Source organism: Bacillus rossius, chromosome 1 (genome assembly GCF_032445375.1).
Source record: "Bacillus rossius redtenbacheri isolate Brsri chromosome 1, Brsri_v3, whole genome shotgun sequence".
Lineage (NCBI taxonomy): Eukaryota > Metazoa > Arthropoda > Insecta > Phasmatodea > Bacillidae > Bacillus > Bacillus rossius.
This window is the reverse complement of record NC_086330.1, coordinates 371,865,379-371,888,991: the sequence shown is the minus strand read 5'-3', so window position 1 is coordinate 371,888,991 and position 23,613 is coordinate 371,865,379. Positions and strand designations below refer to the sequence as shown.

Genomic DNA, 23,613 nt, shown 5'->3' with positions numbered 1-23,613 from the left:
CACACAAACACATTTGTGTTCGCTTAAATGTCAGAAATCAGTCTGTGAATACTTTATACAAACACACCTTAACCTTATTGAGCTGATTGAACTCTTAAGATTTAAAGGTGAAAATTTCATCAAGAAATTGTATTATTTTTTTATGGCAAAAGAATAAATGTGGACTAACAAGCTGTAGTGATTCTACAATGATATGAACGCTGCGCTATCTCTAATTTCAATGTTAAATAATTATAAAGAATTTTTTAATTTGTCATTATTTCTTTTAATGGCTATAAATTATAACATTAAGTACGGTATTATAGGATAGTTTTACTATTATTAATATTTATTTTTAATACCTATACGCGGTAATAACTCTGCGATGTTTTTGAAAGCAATATACACGGTTGAATCACGCGGGTCTATCTTTTCGAGATTTCTGAGACTTCCAAGATGGCAGCACCATGGTTAAATATTTTCGTTCCAAACGACTTCCGTTCCGTTCACGTAATTTCTCGAAATTACTCCTACCAAATACTGTACACCGAGAGCTAAGATTTTTACACATCAATAATAAATGTTTATTGCTAAATACAAAAGAAAAAAAGAATTGTAAGATCTTTGGGGAAGAAGGGCTCGGGCTCCCCCCCCCCCCCCCCCGCGAAACTTTATCGTAACAACATATAAAATACCCCTTCTTTTCTCTGTTGCAGCAGGTCATACGTCCGCTCGCACGAGTAAAGAGAAGCAATGAAGAATTAATCAAACTGAATTATGAATCAATGTGCCATCAAGATCGCCATATATGTTTTTAATTTACGTTAATTATGATGCGCATGTTTAACTAAGATTTGTGATCTTACGAACTGCTAGTTAAAAGAACTCTATACCAAACAAGAGTTACGAACACCACGTCTGTAATTATTTTTTTTATATTCGTTTGCCTTCCTGGTATATTCTTATTATTTGAAAGCAAAACAGCGACAGTTATTACAGGATGGCGCGTTATCAATGTCTTGTCTCTGGGTTTGAATTTGAACAGTGCTATTATTAGCGAGGCCGGGAAGAGGAGAGGAAATTGAAGATAGGCGGCCAGTGATACCAACTCCTTCAGAGTATTTCCTCTATGACCAACTTGAAATCCCGCTAGAGTTTAATTGTATACCCTGTCTGCAATTCAACAAAACTCGCGAGTAGACAACCAACTAACGGACACAACCTCATCGTGACAACTGACAACGTGAAAATGTTGAACAGTAAAAGTAAAAACGGAATTCTCTTGATAAGCAAGTTGGTCGTAATTCGAAATTCCAAATAAAATACGCAAGTGGACAACAAACTAACGGACAGAACCTCAACGTGACAATGTGGAAACGTCGAACAGTAAAAGCTGTAAAAGTGAAAACGGAATTCGTTGCTCTTGACCAGCAAATTGTTGGTCGTAGTGCAAAATTCAGCCACCAACGCCACTTGTGTTGCTGTTCTTTCTTTTTTAAATTTTTTTCAGGATATACATTTTAATTTCACGCTCTCAAAGAATTTTCTTAAATAATGTAACCGCTTCCTCCTAAATAAAACCTTTACAGCTTGGTTCCACTTAATTTGGTGGGAAAACCTCTAAGTTGGCATCGCTGCAGGCGGCTGATATCACTGCGATCACGAGACATGACGTAACACGTGAAAGAGTAGGAGGGGGAAGGAGACTGTGAGTCACAGCGGGAACCCCCTTCTCGGGTGGAGACCTGCATTCTGGACGAGTCAGTGAGGCAGTGAGTCTGTATCCAGCCCGCAGCCATGTCACCTGCCGTGTGGGCGCTACTGGCGGCCCTCGCCGCCCTGCAGCTCGCCTGCCGCGCGCAGATCATCAGGTAACACTGCCTCGCACGAGGCCGCACCTACCCGGGCTGAAATAAATTTTAAATTTTAGTAGTGATGTGTCGTTCGTGAAGGATTTGTTCAAAACGAACGAAATCGTGTGAATCGTTCGCGTTGTAAGGAATCGGTTCTTTGAAACTCGAATCCTTGAAAGCTGAACGCGAGTCAGACGAACGAAACTGCGAAAGAAGAGACGAGAACCACACACGCGGCCAGTCTGATTCGTTGCTTGGATTCGTTCGTCAAATGACCTTTGTCGGATGCACACCGGCTTACGGTGCGAGGGGCTCTGGGTTCGAGTCCCGGGCATGGGTGTTAATCTACGTATGGCAATTTTATCGATGATACGATAGTGAAAATGGCTTCGAATAAGAAATCAAACGACCCTATGGCCATTGGCGCACAGCTGTAGGCCACCAAAAAGTAATGAAATGAATCATTCCGTCAGCAGTCGGAGCAATTGGTAATCGCTGCGTGAACGTGTGTATGCAAAAGTGTAAATTAAACTTGATAAAATAAATAGGGTAACTATAAAAATTATCTAACAACACCTGACAATGTCAACATACTAGTTTAAAGTTAATTTTTCACATATACAAACACAATATTTATAAATAATAAAACTAACAATAACCATGTCAACGATAACATGCAAAATGCACCAGATTTACCATTGTTGGGTTAATTACTTCACATTACTTGTATTGTCCGTTTCAAGCAGCCCTAAAACCAGGTTGTTTAGTTACTTATATCGATTTTAAATAATAAATATAATTTAAGAAAAATAACATGTGAAAACAAGTTTATTTAACAGTAAGTAGTATTTAATTTAGATAAAATTGTAATATTAAGTTGTCAGCTGTTGAACTTATATCAATATTAATGTAATTTTGCAAACACTAATGTCATTATCAAATGTAATTATGCCTGACATGTTGAATTCGGTTTGTCGGGCTTCAGGTCGAAAAACTAAAGGTACAAATTTATATTTTTGGCCGAGTCGGGAATTTTTCACTTTAGAAAAATTTCTCACTCAGGTCCAGGACTGGGGATTGCGATATCCTTTCACGGAAAGCAGTGGTAAACCATCGCACAATCAACCTACCACGAAAAACCCAGGTACACCATGGCTTCCCACAGGATGTTACCTGGTGTAATCTTACTCAGACACGAGTATAAATTAATCATCATTAATGTAATTATGTATGCGAATACTCCCAAGTTGTATATGTAATACTGCAGGAAACATTTGCAGTGACCAACAGTCAGTATACAGCTAGATGTCTGGAATTTCAGCTATCCGAGCCGAGCAAATTACTATAATCAGCCAGGCGCAATTATGTAACTAATACTCCAAAGGGTAAATGAGTTATGACTCTTGATAAGAGCCACATCCCGTAGAAGAACGAAAAGAATAAATCATTACATGAAACTAATTCAAATGAATCGTTTGGTTAAAGGAATTGTTCTGCCCATTCAGTTTTCGAGGAATTGACTCTCGAAGAACTGATTATTTAAATTGTGAATGAATCACTTCATTTTGTTTGCTCAAAGATTCGTTCATATATGAACGAATCATTCTAGAACGACACATCAATATCGCCAACAGAAGTAAAGAATTTTATGCAAACAGCAGGCTAAGTGATCATACTCCCCTCCTCCCCCTCAACCCAAAAAAAATTATGTACATGCTTGAGCTCAGGAGCATAAGCAGAATTTCATGTTGGGAAGGGAGTGAATTGGGGAGTAAAATTCTTTGCTTGTGAATTATTTTCAATTGTTTGTGGGAATGATAAGATTTTGTAGGATTTTTTTTGTGGGGTTGGTATATATCATAATCTCTCCATCTCCCTGCGTTCACTCCTGACCATATTTCGCAATTGTGAAAAGAAAAAAAGTTTTTTTACTTGCATTGGTGGAAGGCATGTGATCTGATCACGTAACCACATGGTCCTCTAATATATGTATATAAAATAGGTGTTTATTCATTGTTACTTAATATCCATTTACATGCAATACTGTGCAAAAGCACACACAACTGCATGTGTGTAGCATCAATATCAGGGTTACATGAAGGAAGGTTAGAGGTATCAAAGGTAGTCCCTGGAAGGGGGGAATAGGGGAAGCAGTCCTACCTGGTTCTGGAGCGGAGTGGGGGCCGTGCCTGGTGAAGGAGCCGGAGAAGGCACAGTGCAGGACAACGAGGCGGGCGATGAGCACATAGGAGAAGCCATCAGTGATGACGTAGCAGCTGGGTGGAGCAAGGCAGGAAGACTGGGGAGGCTGGTTAAAGTGGTCCCGGGGGAGGAGACACACAGAGGTCAGTGGGAGTGGAGTGGGCTTGAGCTGCGACAGGTTTGAAGGACTTACGGAAGAACGCAGGGAAATGGGAGGATAAGTTGGGGGGAGAACTCCGTGCCAATGGGAGAAAACCCAATTGCAAGCGTATTCAAGCTTCTTATACAAGAAGCAGAAACAAAATTTGTAACTAATCCTCACAAACTATTGTCCAAAAAATAAAAAAAATAATATATATAATTTTTGTACTTGTTTATGGATTCTATTTTCCCTTGAAAGGTGCTGATTTCTAATAAAATTGTCTTCTTTCATTTTGAGGTAAAAATGGCCTTGAAAGGTATAATAGACACGTTTCTGTTTTTTCGCGAGCGAGCAACGGAGTGGGACTGCTGAAATCTCACACTCTCGTTCCTGCGCGGTCACCGAGTCGCAGTTGAGCTGTGCTCTGCTCGCAACCGCAGTTGCTCAACTCTGGGCCAGTCGTCAGCGAGCGTGGTGTTCCGTTAGGGATCCACTGCCTTCCCCCACCTTCCTGGTCTAGCAGGTGTTGGGGCAACAGTACTCCACATTATTAATAAACAGTGTCTATTTTTAAAATAATCACCCTTTTTTTTTTACAGCTGTTCATGGTCAGTTAGACTTCACTTTCACAATGTAAACTTTCTGTGATGGTAATGAAACTAAAATATGGTCCAAAAAATAAATATCAAAATTAAAAATCATCATGTTAGGAATATTTTTGCTATAAAAACAATTTTCCTGGTTTTGATACTCTTGTCAGAATGGAAGAAAAAAAACCTCCAAACCAGACTTAATGAGTTTGTGATCCTGTATATGGTTAAAACATCATGTCGGACATGTGGTTGTTTTATAAATTGATGCGTTGTAGTCTGGGAATCATTGCCAGTAAGATCAAAAGTTACAGGTTAGATTCTTGGCAGCGATAATATATTTTTCCTATTGAAAATTCCATTGCCAAGGTTTTAGGACTCATGGGTACTGCCGTCCAGCTGGTTTGTTCAAGTGTGCGTTGAGTTGTAGTCCTCTGACGGCACTGGCGCAGGGTGCCGCTGTACCGCATGAAGTCCCCCCGACAGCAGATGGCGGAGGTGGGCACGTCCCTGGAGGATGTGCTGCGCGCCGAGCGGCCGCTGTCCAAGTACGCGCACCTCGCGGACGGCTGGGGAGCGCCCCAACACAAGCCCAAGCCCACTAACGACTCCATCGCGCTCTTCAAGTTCCTGGACGTAAGTGTGCGCGCGGTCCGGCATGGTCTGTGGCCAGTGTTGACCTCTGCGTGGTCGCCCTACTTTATTCTTACCAGTGGCATAGCCAGGATTTGTGTATAAGGGGTGTTAAGAAGCATGGAAGTATTAAAGTGGGGAGTCCGGGGGTCCTCCCCCGGGAAAATTTGGATTACAAGGTGTAAAATAGTGCTATTTTAGCAGTTTTCAGTATTTGAATTTAAATATTGTAATGGTTAAAATTTTATTAATGAAATTTGTTTGAGTGATGAATAAGAAATTAATTAAAGATTTGGGGCTAAGGGGGGTGGGGGGGTTGAACCCCTAAAAGCCTTCCCTGGCTACGCCCCTGATTCTTACTGCCTGTTTTCATTTCAATAGTTCCGACTTTATAGCAGGTTTGTTGTGTTTCACATTTTGTGGGTAGGTACATTTCCACAATGATTATTTTTAAGAAGCGATCTGAATCAAAGACATTTGATAACAGAGACTGTTCAGACAGTAATGCTCAACTGTATTTTTTTCTGTATAACAGTAAAAGGTCTTAAATTCAGCATGTTTGGTACTGCAACCATGCCGGATTACCAGTTTTCTGGATTGTAGAACGTCAATATAGTTTTAACGGAAAATCAAAGAAAAATTAATAATAAACAATAAAATGGTTTTTTCAAACTAATAATAATAAGATACTCTTATAGCAAGAAAAAGTAAATATATAAATGTTTAAATCACATTGTGTTCGTGATTCAGATATCTTCTTCAATAAATCAAATGTTAAATGTAACCAGCTAGAAACAGGAAACACTACTGAAATGAAAAATGAGTAAAAGACACTAATGATAAACTACAAGTGAACTAAAACACCGGCAGCTCAGTACCGCAACAAGTAATTCAACAGTCGGAATCCACCTGACAAAAGTTTGTATGCGAGCTGCTTAGTTGGTGCCGGATCAGAATGTGCTAAACCACGCTAGTTGAAGACCTCTGTGCATGTATGAAAGCATGCTTTTAATTCATGATTCACTGAGAATTAATTTTTTGTAGTGCTTTTTTTTCTCTCACTGCAAATGACAAATCGCTTTATTCTTGCGGCCCATGATAAAACAATGGTATAGAGGTTGGCAAGTCCTACTAACGATTTTTTTGACAAAATTGTTGCGCTCTTTTCCTGAATAAGCTAACTGTATAAAAAAAATTGGCTGTCTGTAAAGTCAGTTCACGAACGATAGTTTAACGTGACATCATAACAAAACGTTGATGAAATGATTGCATACTTTTATGAATAAAAATTGAATCATTTTTATTGAATTATCACTATTTTGTATGGATATAAAGACGGAGTGAAATGAAATATACAATTTAATTGATAAATTTACTTTTATTTGCACTCATTATATTACTTTAACGAAGAGACTATTTTAACTATAACTTTTATACATGTTTGCTATTTAACTTCTTCCAATCTGTGTTATTCTGTTAAGGATAGGACGTTAATAGGAAAAGTAGGAAATGAATGGGAGTGTTTCAAGTTTAATGTGCCTCGAAAAAGTCAAATTGATGGTTCCAATAGAGTGGAAGAGAGATAGATGCGGCACAAGCGTACATTGAGCGTAATGGAACAATGTGTGTAACGGGACACTTTTTTGTGCGTGCAGCTGGCGTTCATCGATATATTAGACATCACGTCAAAATATATAATTTTGTTATATTCTATTATGTGTGACTGGAATGAACAAGTATTTGGTGTTGGAGTGCTGGCACGTGTTGTGCAGTCGGAGTTCTACGGCCTGGTGGGGGTTGGCAAGCCTGCACAGCCGCTGGCCGTGGTGTTCGACACGGCGTGGGGCAACTCCTGGGTGCCGTCCAGCCGCTGCTCGTGGTTCAGCGTCCCCTGCCGTGAGTGGCACGTCGTCCGCCCGTGACGTTCGTCCCCACGCCAGTTGTCTCCTGGGCAGGCACTTTCCATGATGCCCATTAGACTACAGCATGCCAGCAGTTTCTTATTTGCGACTGGCAGCCACCTGCCGGGCCATCCAGGAATTATTGTGATCAGTGTGCTGACAGTATACATGTACCTGAAATAAACTCAACCAATCACCAAACACAGACGAACTACAGCATTTTTAGCAATTAGCTAGGCTGAAAATCCTTTTTTTTTTTATTTTTTTTTTTAATCTGTGCTCACCGTTTCTTACTTTTCATGTGTTTTAATGATCACGTGTAAACGTGAGCCATTGATTTTATATTGTCATTTCCTTGGTAAATTTTTTTTTTTTTCTCAAGATTAAATTTTGAAAAGTGTGTTGTACAAACTGCACTCTTAGTAAGGGGCCTCGCTAGTAAAAGTGTATAGTGCGCTGGGCTACTGGCCACGTGCTGCAACTAGTGGATGGGCGGAGCAAACTATCTGAGCTGCTTGTGGGGAAGGGGAAGAAGCAAGGGGGAGGCTCTGTTGTCATTGTGTCTGCTGGAGTCCAGTCGCTGCGTTATCTGCGAACAAGGTCACGGCAAGGCACTAGGTACACCAACAGGATCAAATTCTCGTATCACCTTGCTTGCTTTTCGACAGTATTTTATTAATCTGAAAAATAAGATAATTGTTGCGCTTTAGACTTATGTCCATGAATTACAAACAACTTGAAGCTCTGGCGCCACAGATAGTGGTCTGGAGTTGACTTGACCTGACTCGAGTCCAGTGAGAAATTCCATTTGCTTGTTCTCTGCGGGCGCAGAGCCACTGCGACCAGACAGGTCTCGACACAACTGGGGTGGAGCGACAAGGCTCAGGTCTCGGGCGGAAACGAACCGGACTCTGGTCCCCCCCACTCCATCCTCTCTGCGGGTTTCCTAGTGTTTGGCAGGTGGTGGATGAAAGGAAAATCAGTTGAAGAACTTTTAATAAAGTGCTGTATGATACCTATGATAAACATTTGCATGACACAAGACTAAAATTCAACATATGGGCAGAAATATTGAAAATAGAATCATTATTTTTATAATTACAGAGCAGTTGATAGTATTGTTTTATTCCGTTAAGGTTTGCGTTTTTTATTCTTAGTTATATCAATCCATCAATGCCTGAAATACTGCAGATTAATTTTATGTAAAGTTATAAATTATTGATAAGTGTTTTCTGTGTTTCTTTCACAAGTAGAAATAAATAGTTTTTAGAACTTCCCTGTAAAATAAAATTTAAAAAAAGCCATTAAACAATACAGAACTCTCGAGTCTACAAACAACTTCAATGTTAAGCCTGATGCTCGATGAATCTGCGAAATTTCCAGGCCTGTAATAATACCTGCATGTGTTGTAAATTATTTAATACCTTTTTATCTCGGGTGATATGGCCAAAACCATGTGGATAAAGTTGCGGGATCCGTACCGAAGTAGTGTAAAGCGTTTGAAAGCTTATTATAGAAGTGGGAACAAAGCTGCTCCTTTCAAGCGGTGGGAATGTTCACGACAAATGGCATTTCTACAGACATACGTGAAAGATAGGCCCACACACAAACGAGGATACACTCTGAGGAAGATAACACAGAAGACATATTAAATGAAATGGGTAACAGTATGCATCCACGATCTGATGCTATTTCTTAGCTTACCGAATGAGTTTTTGTTTTGAGTTTCCAAATCGGCCCTTGATTTTCTCCAAGAAAAAGCATTGATTATTTCAAATTAATTACTTATGTTTTCATTGTGTCGTTTCAGTAGATATTGATGTGTGCTGCATTTTAATTTATTATCATTACAGAGTCCTAAATTGTATCATATTTTATTCTCTTACTTTAGGATTACATTGTTTTTATTCTTGATATTTTTCATACAACCTTAACCCAATACTTTTGTTTTTCACTAGTAACACACTTAACTGCAACGAAAGAGTGATTGTTTAGTGGCCAGACATTTCAAGTGTTTTAATTTTATTAATAGTGTAAATAGTGGTTAATGAATAAATGTGCTATCCTTTTCAAAACTGTTTCCCCCACTCGTAGCAGTACTATCTTCTGCCGACGGTAGTTGCTGGACAGCAAGGACTTGTAGTGAAGCGGAGTGACGCGCGCTGTGTTTCAGTGCTGCACAAGAAGTACAACCACAAGGAGTCGTCGACGTACCACAGCAACGGCAAGCCCTTCAACGTCAGCATGGGCTCGTCGACGCTGGCGGGCTTCCTCTCCACGGACATCGTGAACGTGCGTACCAGCGTCAGGCTGTGGTGATGGGGCAGTTCCAACATTATCTTTCATGAATCCATCCCATTGTACATTTTTTTTTTAATTTCCATTTTAAAAACTCATAGACTATGTTAAATAGTTTTTAGCATCCAACATGTTTTTAATTTTTAATAATTTTTTCATATTGGTATTAATTTTTTTTTTTTAGGGGTAGTATTGTATTTGTAAGTTTTTCATTTTTGGTTCCTGCTTTTTATTTAGGGTAACTTTTTTATGTAATTTTTGTTTTATTATCTATTCACATCTATCATTTTGTAAAACATTAATGTTAGGACAAAAAAAAGTGTTGAACTCATTGTGCTTTAATAATTAAGTTATTTAAGGCTACCTAAGAAAAAAAATATGTTTATCAAACTGTTTACTTAATTTTGATGTATATTTTTTCTACAGCTATGTAGTATTAAAGTGATCATTAGTTTTTAGTCTGGAGGTACCTACTTTTACATGTATTAATTCATAATTTGTAGATAACTCTGACTGAAAGATTCTGTATGGAGAATTTAAAGTTTTGATAATGTTTTATAGTGTTCAACTAACAAAAATACTGGTGAGAATTTTAATTACGTTCGTTAATAATTACTATTTTAATGTGTAAGCTGCTAAAGTAATTTTAGTTGTGCCCTTATGGTTTGCTGTATCATTTATACCAATGCTCTCTCTACATAAAATTTAGCTGTTGTTTGCTACTGTCTTAGTTTAAACACCATAAAAGGGCAACTAAATCTGGTATGTTCAGGAAATACACTTACCTATACCAAGGAAAGATTATAGTCTTACAGGAATGCAGTAAGTCATTTATTAATGGACAGGTTACATTCCCAGAAATGTCTGTTAAGCAAAACGTGCGTTAATTAAATCATGTAGACTTTCCAAAAATGACTAACATGCGATGTTGAAACTCTACGGCCGACTCGTGACATGCCAGGCAGCGCGGCGGGATGACGCATCACAGCGCAGCAAGCATGAAGGTTGTAGACAGGTTAGCCTGGTGACCTTGGAAAGAGCTTGACCTTGGAAAGAGCTAGGGTGAGAGAAAGAAAAATATGAGGAAAGGCCAATTTACACACACCAGTGACGTGACGATGCAGTGGCCGGCCGAGCCCGTAACTTCACCGACCGCAATCTCACATTGTTTTCTATTCTAAATGGACATTGTTTCATCCGTCATCTGGCAACTAAACGTGAATATCCACCAGTTGCATGGTAATGGAAATATCGTCCGCAATTATCTGGTGGTCATGGTACGGTGACGGCGACAGCACCGTTTGCAGCGGCACGGACTCGCGCCAGCCACGGTACTGTACCGACTCTTGTGTTTGTAAAAGCGGCCCGAAATATGTGAGAGCGCGTGGAAAGTGATAGTTTTTTCTCACATGCCTTTAATGGAGGGGCAGTTGTTTACTGAAGGGTAAACTCACTTCAAACCTCCTCCTTTCCGAATCAAGAGGCTGATTTAGCATGATTTTTTTTTTATCCATATGTCTGTGTTGAATTAAAAATGTTGATAATAATAATTCTGTGAATGCAACGAAGGACTAATGGCTGGCCATGGAGCGCCTAGTGTACATCACCGTCTGGCAAACGACTGAACGACGTGCACAGATTCCCTTGTCACCACAGGACTTACGGGCCAGTGGAAGGGTTGGGTTGGCTGCTGTTTTCTTAGACAAGCGCATCGTATGTATTGCAGCCAAGTCTTACCCTCCTTTTTTATAGATGCGGGAGAAAGGATACGCAGATACAGTTGCGCTATCCTTTGATAACCATTACGCATGCGTGCAAAACTTATTCACGTTTGTAAGCAGTGCAGCGCTCTGGTGGTGTATTCTAGAAGCACCAACCCTGTGGAAATGTCAGCAGTCACAAGACATCCGTTAACCAAATTAAAAACAACAAAATTAAGTGTCCGTTAATCAAGGACTGTATATTCTAGTTTGTCATAATATTAAACAGTTGATGTATAATACTAAATCGTTAATTTGGTTTCAGCTCTAATGTCACCAATGTCGTTAGCTGCGTTACATATATTTTTATGAATTTATAAATATTATGAAATTTCATAGAGAAAGCTTGAAAATTCCTGGAGGAAAACCTAGAATTTGGTTTTGTCAACAGAGTGGCCACCCTAAGTACGTAAAAAAAATTGAATTGAAAATAAATTATTTTAAAAATAGAACGGAAGTAGGTTACAACTCCTGATGACAGTAATAGTGCTTTCACCAGCCTTGAAGGCAGGCCCATGTGCGACATAGCGGCACAGTGCCCGTCTCTTCCCCTTGCGGGTACAGATGACATTGCTGTCAGCAGCCTCACTAGCTCATTTCGTAGATCCAATTCCCACACGCAAGGCTACTTGAGTTCTGAAAGTCAGTGCTGCGTCTTCCAGCGACTAATTTGCGTTCCCGTTCCCGGAGAGGGGGTGCGTCTGTCAGCTGCTTCAAGACGTTTAACTTTAAAATTTACTGAACACCGCCGCCTGACCCTTTACCGCGGTTCCTACTAAAAAAGGTTATGGATCCAGGAAATAAATATGCCAGCAAATGGCTGATAAATAAGTCAAAAAAAGGCTAAATGTTTAGGATGCGTGATTCTACCATTCCGCTGGCAAATGTCCTCGCAAGCTTACGACGCGGAATTCTTGTTTGTGGAATTCTTTTAGCGCTGTGATGTCACTTCGGTACAAATTTCCACTTTCGGGTCCGTTACAGGTCTCGTACACCTACTAGTGGCCGAAATCATCGTTATTAAAGTTTTCTCGCCATCACACCGAATACGTGTACAACTCCTGCGTAGCATGGTTCCCGGACCTGCAGCAACAGCGGCCTGTCATACTGCCTCATGGTTCCCACTCCTTCTATCTAAGAAAATTCAAGCACTTTTCAAGCACATTCAAAGAACTTTTTCAAAAATTTCAAGGACCCAAGTATTATGAAATAATTTTAGTACGTATATTTTGAACACGTGCAGAATTGTTTTTTTTTCTTCTGTGTATTACTTACAAACAGAAAGATAAAAGCTTATTGGAGGAACAGAAACATTGCAAACGGGCTGAGTTAAACATTATACCAAACTTTTATCAGAACAAAAACATTGATAACACCATAACTGCCGATAAAAATAGTACATAGAAGATATCTTATCATATGCCGTCGAAAAACGGGGCATTAATCTATGTGAAATTTATTTGAACATACCATAAATATCATAAAATTAAATTGCTGTTCCCCACTTTTAACTTGTTCTAAATAAATACGACGTAATTATAACTCTTACAAACAGTGTAAATTTTATCAAGCACTTTTAAGCACCTAAATGTTTTTTCAAGCACTTTTAAGGGCTCTTGATTACTTCAAACCATTTCAAGCACCTTTCAAGGACTTTCAAGGAGCGTGGGAACCCTGTGCCTGTCACGTTGCCCCAGGAAAGTGTCGATGATTGGGGCGTGCGTGTCGCAGATGGGCCACATCAAGATAACCAACCAGACGTTCGCGGAGATCACGCAGCTGCCCCTCATCTACGCCTTCTCCAAGGCGGACGGAGTGTTCGGGATGGGCTACAGCGGGCTGGCGATCGACGGGGCGGTTCCCTTCTTCTACAACATCGTGAAGCAGGGGCTGGTGGCCCGGCCCATCTTCTCCTTCTACCTCAACAGGTGAGCGCAGTGCATGTGGCACCTCGTGCTGCGGGGTTGGCGGTACTGTGATATTACTGTAGTAACAAATAAAAATATTCTGTGTCGACAAAAATCTGGAACAAACAATATTTCTTGAAATTACAAACACCTAGTATCAATTTCCCCCCCCCCCCCCCTTTTCCCACGAAACATACACATGTACATACATATTTTTTTACCCTAAAATTTAAAATAAAAAAATTTAAATTTTATATGGAAAAATATTTTGTATTAAAAATATATATATTATTATATTTATAATTCTAGCATCAACCCACTAAAAAGACAACGAAAACATATATTACTTCCTTAAAATTACAATTATTATGTTTAAAAAATTAATTTTATTGTATAGTGTGTCTGTGTGTGTGCGGGCACGTGCGTGTGTGTGTATATGTGTGGGTGCACGAGTGTGTGTGGGCGGGCGTAGTGTGTGTGTGTTCCTTACAGATCTCCAAAAGCCTAAGCAGCTGCACGCACCAAATGAACGTGTTGCTCCACTGTTGTTGCAGGGACCACACCAGCAGCCACGGGGGCAGCTTGTTCCTGGGGGGCTCCGACCCCAAGCACTACAACGGCAGTCTTACCTTCGTGCAGGTCACCACCAAGCTGTACTGGCAGTTCCAGATGGACGGGTCAGTGCATTCTTCTCGCAAGTAGTACCATTCGTCTCTCCGATCCGCATTAAATTATCGTCATATTCGGAGTTGCTTTTCTCCTGGGTTTTAGCCACTTCGAAGGCGAAGATTTCACCGATGTTCGGTCGACCTTTTACATGCCATCTTCACGGTAACAGTTACCTACCAGTAGACTAGAACTCGAGAGCTGAGCGACTCACCAATAGATGTAAGGAAGAGTCATTTATGTTTAAGTTGATTATCGATAAAGTTGATCATTGAAAACACGGATAAAACTACATTTTCTAAAAATGAATCCTTGCTAGATCGATTTATCACCCCCGAAACCCCCTGCATATTAAATTTCATGAAAATTGTTGGAGCTGTTTCCGAGATTCAGATTTTATATATATATATATATATATATATATATATATATATATATATATATATATATATATATATATATACATACACACACACACACACACACACATACACATATATACATATATATACACACACACACACACACATACAAGAATTGCTCGGTTTAAAGATATAAGATAAGTAAATATGAGTATTATTGATAGTATAATGAAGATAGTTTTGTTACTTCAAATGTATTAGGTATTACTATTCAAATGTATTATTACTTCAAATGTTGTCTGGTTTAAATCACGATAGTAGTTAAAACCACTGTTTAAACCAAGAGGTTTTATATAGAAAAAAATAATGTATCTTTAAACAGAATGTATCTTTTTTTTTATTAAAAAAAGAGGTCTGATTTCACTCTAATAGCAATAAAAGTTAGCTCAATAATTTTTCTTGTAATCTACAGGAACAAATATATAGATCCTAATCAAGATCTTATAATTTAAATTATTTTATTAAGTTGTAAACTATACCCATCTAAATACGCCTCTAAAATAAATTAATTTGTGAATGTAGACTTAAAATAAAATAAAAAAATAGGAAATAAATAAATTTATTACATAAAAAAATTCCTATTGTTGGAAATCCCCAATTACTGTAAATCCCTACTTAGTGGGAAACACCCATTCTATGGAGAATACTCTTCCTGTGGGAATGAAAGCTTAATTGCTTAGTGGCGAGGAGGGAGGCCATAAGCCATAACATGGCAAGGACTGAGGTATGGTATTTGATGACATACCTAATAACATAATAACATAATATCAGATTATTTCTGTGGTTAAGTCCCAGTCAGATGTGTAGATTTGCTGGAACTCAGTTCTGGTTTAACATGAGTGGCAGAAAGCGGTTGTATGGCTTTCTTTGAACATGCCGAGAACCAAAATAACTAATATAATAGAAAAGCTTGTTTTTACAATAAAAAAACTTATTTTTTCCAACTCTGTTTATAGGTGACGGCAATATTTCTTGTGAACTCACTGTTTTGTTAAAAGATTATAATTTGAGTTGTGCCTCATCTAAAGCTATAACAGCAGAGTCTACCTCAGAACAACTCCAATGTGGGGTGTTGGTGAAGGACTCGGACCGGACTGGCAGTTGGGAGTTACCGCAGCGTTAACGAGAGTCTGCACTGCACGATGACGAAGGGACAGGAGAGCCGGTAGAGTTCAGAGACATCTCAATGCACGAGTTTACTCTTAATAGTTGTGCGAAGTAACATTTTTATTGCTAATAATAGCCAAATCATGCAATGCATGGCGTTCACATTTATAGTTAGGGACATGGGAACATTCAGTCTTTAATAAAAAAAATTTTTTCCAAATTGAGGAATTTAAAAAAAAAAATACTTTAAGTAGGTAATGGATAGAGTCCGGGAAATTTCGCGGATTCCTCTGGCCTCGGGATAGAATTCAAAGTTATAGGTGTGCTTGACCCATGCTTACTTTCCCATTGGTTGATTTCTTAGCGAGAACATTTTTATCCTTGTTATGTGGCACTACCTGATTCGCTTACTTCTCTTCTAGCTGGACATCGTTGGCTCACGGTCGTAGAGGGGCGTGTCCAGATAACTGTGGTTCAATCATGAACACAATGCGACAGTGTGGAGGTTTGAATTCTAGCTTGCGACTAAATGAATGCGCAAAAATTCTGTGGCTCTAGTAATGGGGAGAAAATATTCCCCCAAGCCTTCAGTTTCTCTCACCGGCCCTGAAGGCTCCGGCTGGGACGGTACACGGGTGGACCACTGTGTTGTCGCAGGGCGTACGTGCACGTGGACGTGAACACCACGCTGGGGTTCTGCGTGGGTGGCTGCCCTGCCATGCTGGACACCAGCACCACCGTCATCAGCGGGCCCGCCGCCGAAGTCGACCGCATCAACGACATCCTGGGGGCCAAGAGCATTGCGTTCGGCCGCTACAAGGTGCGTGTCATTCCGCTCGTCGTGAACCAACCTTGTTCCCCGCTGCTCACCGTTACGTTCCCGATCCACCGTGTCCTGCACACGTGGTCGGTGTAACATATTTTCAAACATCATGCATTATTGGTCAGACAGTTGTAAGCATCTCAACACAATTTACAATACACAGAATTATATTACAAATGCCTACTGCTTGTCTCATGAAGTGTTGGCTAGGTGTTGATATCAGGCGCCAGCTAGCGTTCTGGTTTTCCTGTGCGCTAACGTGCGGAGCGTGGAGACGCAGGGCCTAACATCACAATGTGACTGTGAGATCCAGTTTAGAAGTACATACAGTGAAAGTACGTTGTAGCGAATACGGTCTATAACGTAAAGTCCGCTATAACGATAATTGCCATTGGCACCGTCAGTTTTGCATATGCTGCGTAGGATAAAAATTTCAGAAATAACTAATGCAGCGTGGGCTCATTTTCCCTATAGCAATAGATTACACACCTGTAATGTTGCTCTAAAACAATGAGAAAACATCTACAATTTCCTTAATAAATGAGAAACAGCTTCGCTCAATTACACGCGTCCGGAAAATGAAACAACGCGCATGATGTGGCCGTCTTGGCAACACCGCACAAGGTGGGGCCCCACAGCGAGCATAGCTTGCCTCGCAGCGACGAAAGCAAGTGCGACAGGGCCCCACTGCGAGCATTACTTATTTAGAATCACGCTGACTGTAGCCCGTAAATGAGCATAACTCATCTCACACCTGCATCGTAAGTGTTGTGTACGGTGTAGTTTCAGTGTACGGTAGAGGTGTAAAAGTAATGAAAAAAAGTGTACCCGTATGTATTCGTTACTATAACAATTAGTACTCGTTACTATCGTATCGTTACGTTACTCGTTACTTCTGATACCACATAACATGCTATGTTATGTTCCAGCAACGAATCGAGTCGTATTGCGTACGCGTACTGTATCAGTATGACGTCGCGTAAATAATAATAAATAGAATATAAACAATTAACAATATTTGATAATTAACAGTTTTCGTTAACCAAGAAAAATTAAATCTCATTAGAGCGGCTTTATTATATTATCTCTTATAAGATAAGAAAAAAATGTGAAAATACGTGATAATAAAAAACAAAAACATACATATTTCTAATTTGTAAAAAAATACTTTCTTACGTATTTTCTGTTCCAATCTCAAACTTTGTCTACACACACAATACCTTTAATAAACAGTAAAAAACTTGGACGACGAATTTCCAAATTATACTTTACTTAAAATAAACAAACATCGTTCTTTGTAACGTAAATTCATCAAATATGCACGCGCATGTGTAAAACATACGAAAAATGCGAGTAACGAAATGAATTCGTGTGTAACGTTTCGTTACTCTTTACTAGATGGCGCACCCGTTTCTCAGTACCGAATACATACGGTTTGCTACAGCTATAGTGTACGGCACTACGCGCTGATTATAATGTTGACGTGTGCGGGGAGTTGACGAACACGGAACTTGTCGAGCTCGTCTCTTCTAATCAAAACGAAGCAGCGTCTGAAGATGATGACAATAATGATGACGAACCAAGTGACGTATCTGTTCCGTCGAAAACGCCAATGATGGAGGCACTTGACACAATCAGTCGTTTTTATCAGCATACAAATGCTTCGACGAAAGATTTGATGAACTTCCAAGAGGTCCAGTCGTTTATTTTGTCCGAAAGTCTAGTGAAATCAAGGCAAACGAAAATTAATTAGTTTTTTAAAAAGTGATTTTTAATTTTGTGTTATTTTCCAAAGGTCTGTACGAGTGATTATTTTTGTGTTACTGACCAATTGTCGGAAAAATTATTTTTTATAATTTGTATGGCTGTCCAACGTAATTAGAGATTTTTTAAAAAATTTTTTTTTTGTGTTTGACATTTTTAATAGGTGTCAACGTGAGTAGGCCTAATATTGTAACAAATTTTAAAATAAATTTCACTACATCTTTGAATTTACATATTGTTAGTAAGTATTCAAAACTCCGCAAATATGCACCCGATATCGTCAGCTTAGCGCACATGTCTCCAGCAAACCAGCTGCGGTCAAAGCGACAAGAAGCGGCCGGCATGACCTTGCGTGACCCCGCCCGCCCGTCTCCATGTAAACAAACCGCTGTGCGCTTAGCCTCGATGTGCGTGACGGCCTTATCACGGCCACGTGGTCTCATATTTTGCAGTCGGCAAGTGCTGATATAGCTTAACAATGTTATTTTAATAAGTTTTATGTATATTTCCTTTAATTTTGTAGTGAATTTCCATAGTAAAAACCAGCGAGAAAATAATATATTTTAAAAATGCTACAAAAATTAGATTTTTTTTAATTTTTGGCTATAACGAAAATTCGCTATAAAATAAACTTTTGGCGCTGTTATAAATTTACGTTATAACGGACTATTACTGTATGTGCTAACATGGCCTGTCGTGTAGATGATTGATACTACGAGACAGAATAGTCAACATTTACTGCAAAGTTGGCTTGCTCATCGCTTGGGCGCAGACGTAGTTGAATTGATGGTCTTAGTTTCAGACACGTGCCTGCTGCTTATTATATGTGACATTACACATGGTTACCCTTAATTACCTATACATAACATTACATGTAGTTATGATTAAAGACCAGTGAAGTTTTAAGTACCACGTGGGTGCGGAAAGTGGTTGGAATTGCGATTGGTCGGGGCCTTTCGGAGAAAAGATCAAAGTGCGTGGCAGTGCACACTTCATTCTGGTGTCTGTGATAGGCGAGTTGAATGCAATAATGTAATGTTGCAAAACAAAGACTCTGCGGAACTTGTCACGCTTGGTTGCATGACGGAGTCAAATTGCCAACCACTAGCGAGAAACGACTTGCTCAGGGTGGTTTCGGTGCAGAAAACACATTGAACGTTGTTTGCTCAGGTCCACATTTGTGAAAAGGTAATGGAATGTTTATAATATGCATGGTTTACAATGACAATTTTCCCCTCTTGGTTATGGTTATTAAATATTTCACAGTTTAAGAACGGATATAAAACAAAGAGTCTACTAAACTTGGTGTTGATACAGTCGTCACACCACACTACGTGGTACCGGGAGTGTTCTGCCACACGGCTGTCGAGACAAACTAAGAGCCCTCCCCGTGCCTAGCATGAACACTCACTGTTTGCTGCAGGTGGGGGTGCTGTCACAACTTAGAAACACCCAACTTAGAAACATACGAGATAGAATCTTCTAAGTTATGCATGTTCTAAGTTGTCTGTTTCTAAGTTATGATAATTCTACGTTACGTGTTTCTAAGTTATGATCGTTTCTAACTTATGACAGTTCTAAGTTACGTGAATTTTTTTCGAGGTTTCTAACTTATGACTGTTCTAAGTCGTGTGTTTCTAAGTGATGTGTGGTTCCCGTGCAGGTGGACTGTAGCACGGCCAGCAAGCTGCCCGAGATGTTCTTCTCCATCGGCGGCAAGAACTTCACTCTGAAGGCACGCAACTACATCCAGGAGGTGAGTAGCCGTGCAGGCACGACCACGCCTGCCTCTGCCTCGCCAAGGGCAGGGACAATCCGCAAGACAAGGACACTCCGGGGAATTGGAGATGGTGTCTCAAAAACTGTAAAACACAGAGAAATATTGCAGATATCCAAGTACAACACAGTTTCCTAATGTCTTAGAACCGATTGTTTATTTTAATCATAAAATGATTTTGCTGTTTGTAATCTGTATCCGATTTTCACCAACATTAATTATGGTTTAGGGACACAAACAACTTACTGTGTATTAATTTAAAGCAGAATTAAATATCCATAGGGATAGTCATTAGCTTGACTTGATGTAAGTTTTTGGACATACGCCATTGCTAAGAACTTTTTCTGTTGAAGAAAAACTAATAAATAAAATATTAGTTTTTCTTCAAAAGAAAAAGTTCTTAGCAATGGCGTACGTCCTAAAACTTACATCAAGTCATGCACTCCCATTGCACAAATCTTTTAAAGATAACAGTCATTAGCTTATTAAGCACAATCAATAATATTTCAAAGTTCAATCAAAACAGGAAAAAATATTCCATGGAACCACAAGTAACTGTGGTTTCTCGTATTTCCAGAATTCTGAATTTCTGTTTTTCAAATACATAATTTCAGTATAATTACTAGTTTTTTAAACAAAAACTTAATTTATGAAACAACATTCTTTATTCACTTATCTTTTAAATGCCGCGACCCAGGGCTATTTTTCGCTTCTTACACTGAATCTCGACGCTCTGCTACCTTCGTCTGTACCGGTCGTACCCGAAGCACACTGCTGACTGGGGAAGCAAGACTAACTCAGTGTCTCTTGGGCCAACAATAAACATGTGTGCATTACGAATTGATCTGTAATTAAAGAATGAAGTGTTGTCAAAACATTGTCTTCGTAGCAACTTATAATAGCAAACGACTTTAAGAGGGATGCCTGCCATTTCAGGTCCAGATTTTATATTTACAGTAATTAGAGATAAACTTGTAGACTTTTTCAATTGTTTAACTTAAGAAAAATGAAAAATATATATACAGAGCATACTTTTTGCATAATGAACCTCCAAAGTTACATTTTTTAACATTTTTGGGTTGTACAAATAAGGAGAATTTTTATTGAAAAAAATGAAACTTTTTAGGTTTAACTGCAATGCCACTGGCCACTTTAAGAAATAGTTTGAATTGATTTCAGAAAATATTAATTACTTTTACCTGGCATTTCAAAATTCTCAAATATTTGTTATGATTTTGATAGCCAAGAAACATGAAATGAGTTTTTATGATATAAATGAAAACCAAATCTTGAAGTAGCCAGTGGCATTGCAGTTAAACGTTGAAAATGTAACTTTGGCAGCTAATTATGCAAAAAGTATGCGCTGTATAAATTTTTCATTTCGTGAAAGTTAAACAATTGAAAAATTCTAAAAGTTGATCAGTGATTAATATAAATATAAAATCTTGACCTGAAATGGGAGGCACCCCCTTAAATTCTGTAAAAAACTGAATGGATTTCTGAAAAGTAGGGAATGCAAACCCTTTCCTCAGCAAGGTTGTACGGCGGAGGGGAGGGTGGGGAGGCAACATGTGGGGGGGGGGGGGGGCAGTGTTTGCGAGCAGAAGGGAAACTCTATGGACAAAGTCGAGACATTCGGCCAGTGTGGCCGTGACTGTGTGTGTGTGTATGAAAAGTTGCTAAAGACTAAATGGTATGTTAGAGAGACATTTTAAGATAAAAATTCTTTAATTTTAAGTGTAAATCCAGCTCCTGGCATAATGCATATGTTTGTCATGCTAAATCAAAAGTCAGGGGTTTCGAAAGACATTTTAAAATAATATTTTACAGCTCTTCACGAATGCCTTACAACAAAAAAAGGAACAAAAATTAATTTTATTTTGTGGGTCTTGTTTAAGGTTTACCAATGAGAAGAGGATGTAGACTAATGATTGGATTAGTTGGTTATTACAGTATTTATTCTTGTGGCATTCTGTAATTCTGACCTATTGTGTATGTGTGTATTTAAATATTTATGTTAAAAAACAATTGTTACGAATGAAGTTTGTAGCAGAGTTCTATCTGGTTCTCTTCACTGTGGCTGGGAAGGCCCCCTTTGCGTCCACCCTATCAGGAGACCACCTCTCCATGTTCCTTTCTTTCTGAACAGTCTCTGCTTTCTGAACTGTAGTTCTAAAACACCATTTTTTTTCTAAATGCAGCTTGGTGTTTCAAAAGAGACCATGTACACCACTCTACTCACGAAAGTGACACCAGAAAGGGTCTAGTAAATATGGAATGAACTTAATAATTCAAATAATTTTCAAGCGCTATGGACTTGGATTCTGATTTCCGAAAAAATGAAGTCTTCTACATTCGGGGTCACATCATGTTCAGAGCAGCGTTATGTTGGAGCGAATGCGGCAGTTTGCTCGGACGTGCCGTGTGTGCAGGTGTCGTGGGGAGGTTTCACCGTGTGCCTGAGCGCGTTTGCGGCCTCGGACCTGGCGCCGCCGTACGAGAAGCTGTGGGCGCTGGGGGCAGCCTTCCTCGGCCAGTACTACACCGAGTTCGACCTGGGCAAGAACCGCATCGGCTTCGCTCCGTCCTACCAGGCCAGCTAGTGCTTCCCGAACTGGAGGGACCACTTCATAGTTCAGTGTCAATCACGTTTATATTTCATTCTGTTGAATTATCAGTCGGAACCAAGAATTATTTGAAAAATACCGCACCCGTGGGAAATGTGACAGATGTTATCTCGAGTTAGTCCCCTAGATGCTCTTCCATCAACAGGGCCACAGAGAGGGACAGACTCGGCAAAAAAATCCCCAGGGAGTTTAGATAATTTTTTTTTAATTCTTGCATCTACCCTGATAATAGAAGTTATGGGGAAACTCTCACAAGTTATGCAATCCATACCGATCACGTTTACAGTTATGGCCACAGTAACGTTTACAGTCTTTGAATTTTTATTGTCAGTCACGAGGTTTGAAATGTTTTACAAAACTATTTGGCCCTGGGGCCTTGGTTTCTCTCGATGGTCTGACAACGCTCCACTCGCATTGTGCCGTGCCTCGCTATGTCCAGTGACCCCGATGTCATTTATGCAGTGTCTTTGCATTTTCTGTTTTACCAAAACTAGTGTTCTTTATAGACAGTGATAAATCCTACTCATTTTCTCAATAAAAAATTGTGATATATTATTACTAGGACAGATTTGCTTGGAAATAAATAAAAATGCCAGCATTCTTTTGTCTGGAAAATTAGTTGATATGACAGAGATCCAACTGAATAAACTTTACATTGCTATTCAATTTGTCTATACATTAAGGTACATATTGATATTACAAATTTATATTTATTGGAACACAAACAGATGAGTACAAATTGTTGTGATTTAAAATTTATATGATGTTACTTAATTTAATGTATGGCTTTCTTTCATTTTGGTGCAATATACGTGTAAACATGTGGTCTGTGGGATTGTGCATGCTTACACAAGCCTTACACTAACGGTGCTGTAGACAGGGAAAACTAGTGTCCCGTAGTTTCACAAAAGAGATGTAGCCAAGTTAGGAACGAATTTTAATAAAAAAAAATTGCAATAAGACCTGTGTTTTGTGTGTTTGTAGCATTTGGATGAAATTATAACTTTCACTATTGCCTCATCACCCAAGATTTTATTTATGAACGTCTCAAATGTGATACATTGCTCATTGTGTTGTGTGTATGACACAAAGTTGATACATCTTGATCTTCATATCACTGGTTATTAAGTGAATTGTTTACAGAAGCTGCTACACATTTCAT

At 39.2% G+C, this 23,613-nt stretch overlaps 1 protein-coding gene and 1 long non-coding RNA gene across 2 annotated transcripts; one reads left to right on the top strand and one right to left on the bottom strand.

The window, feature by feature from the left end:
• Window positions 1-1,641: 1,641 nt before the first annotated feature.
• Window positions 1,642-23,411, top strand: LOC134528466 (lysosomal aspartic protease-like). Its single transcript, XM_063362112.1, has 9 exons — window positions 1,642-1,850; window positions 5,219-5,402; window positions 7,172-7,295; window positions 9,474-9,592; window positions 13,090-13,286; window positions 13,820-13,942; window positions 16,118-16,280; window positions 19,711-19,803; window positions 22,257-23,411. The coding sequence occupies exons 1-9, from the start codon at window positions 1,777-1,779 to the stop codon at window positions 22,425-22,427; spliced, it is 1,248 nt and encodes a 415-aa protein (XP_063218182.1). The 5' UTR covers window positions 1,642-1,776; the 3' UTR covers window positions 22,428-23,411.
• Window positions 9,854-20,142, bottom strand: LOC134528468 (uncharacterized). Its single transcript, XR_010074397.1, has 2 exons — window positions 16,062-20,142; window positions 9,854-13,342 (listed from the first exon to the last, which is right to left on the bottom strand). It is a non-coding gene; the product is annotated as an uncharacterized LOC134528468 (long non-coding RNA).
• Window positions 23,412-23,613: the final 202 nt, after the last annotated feature.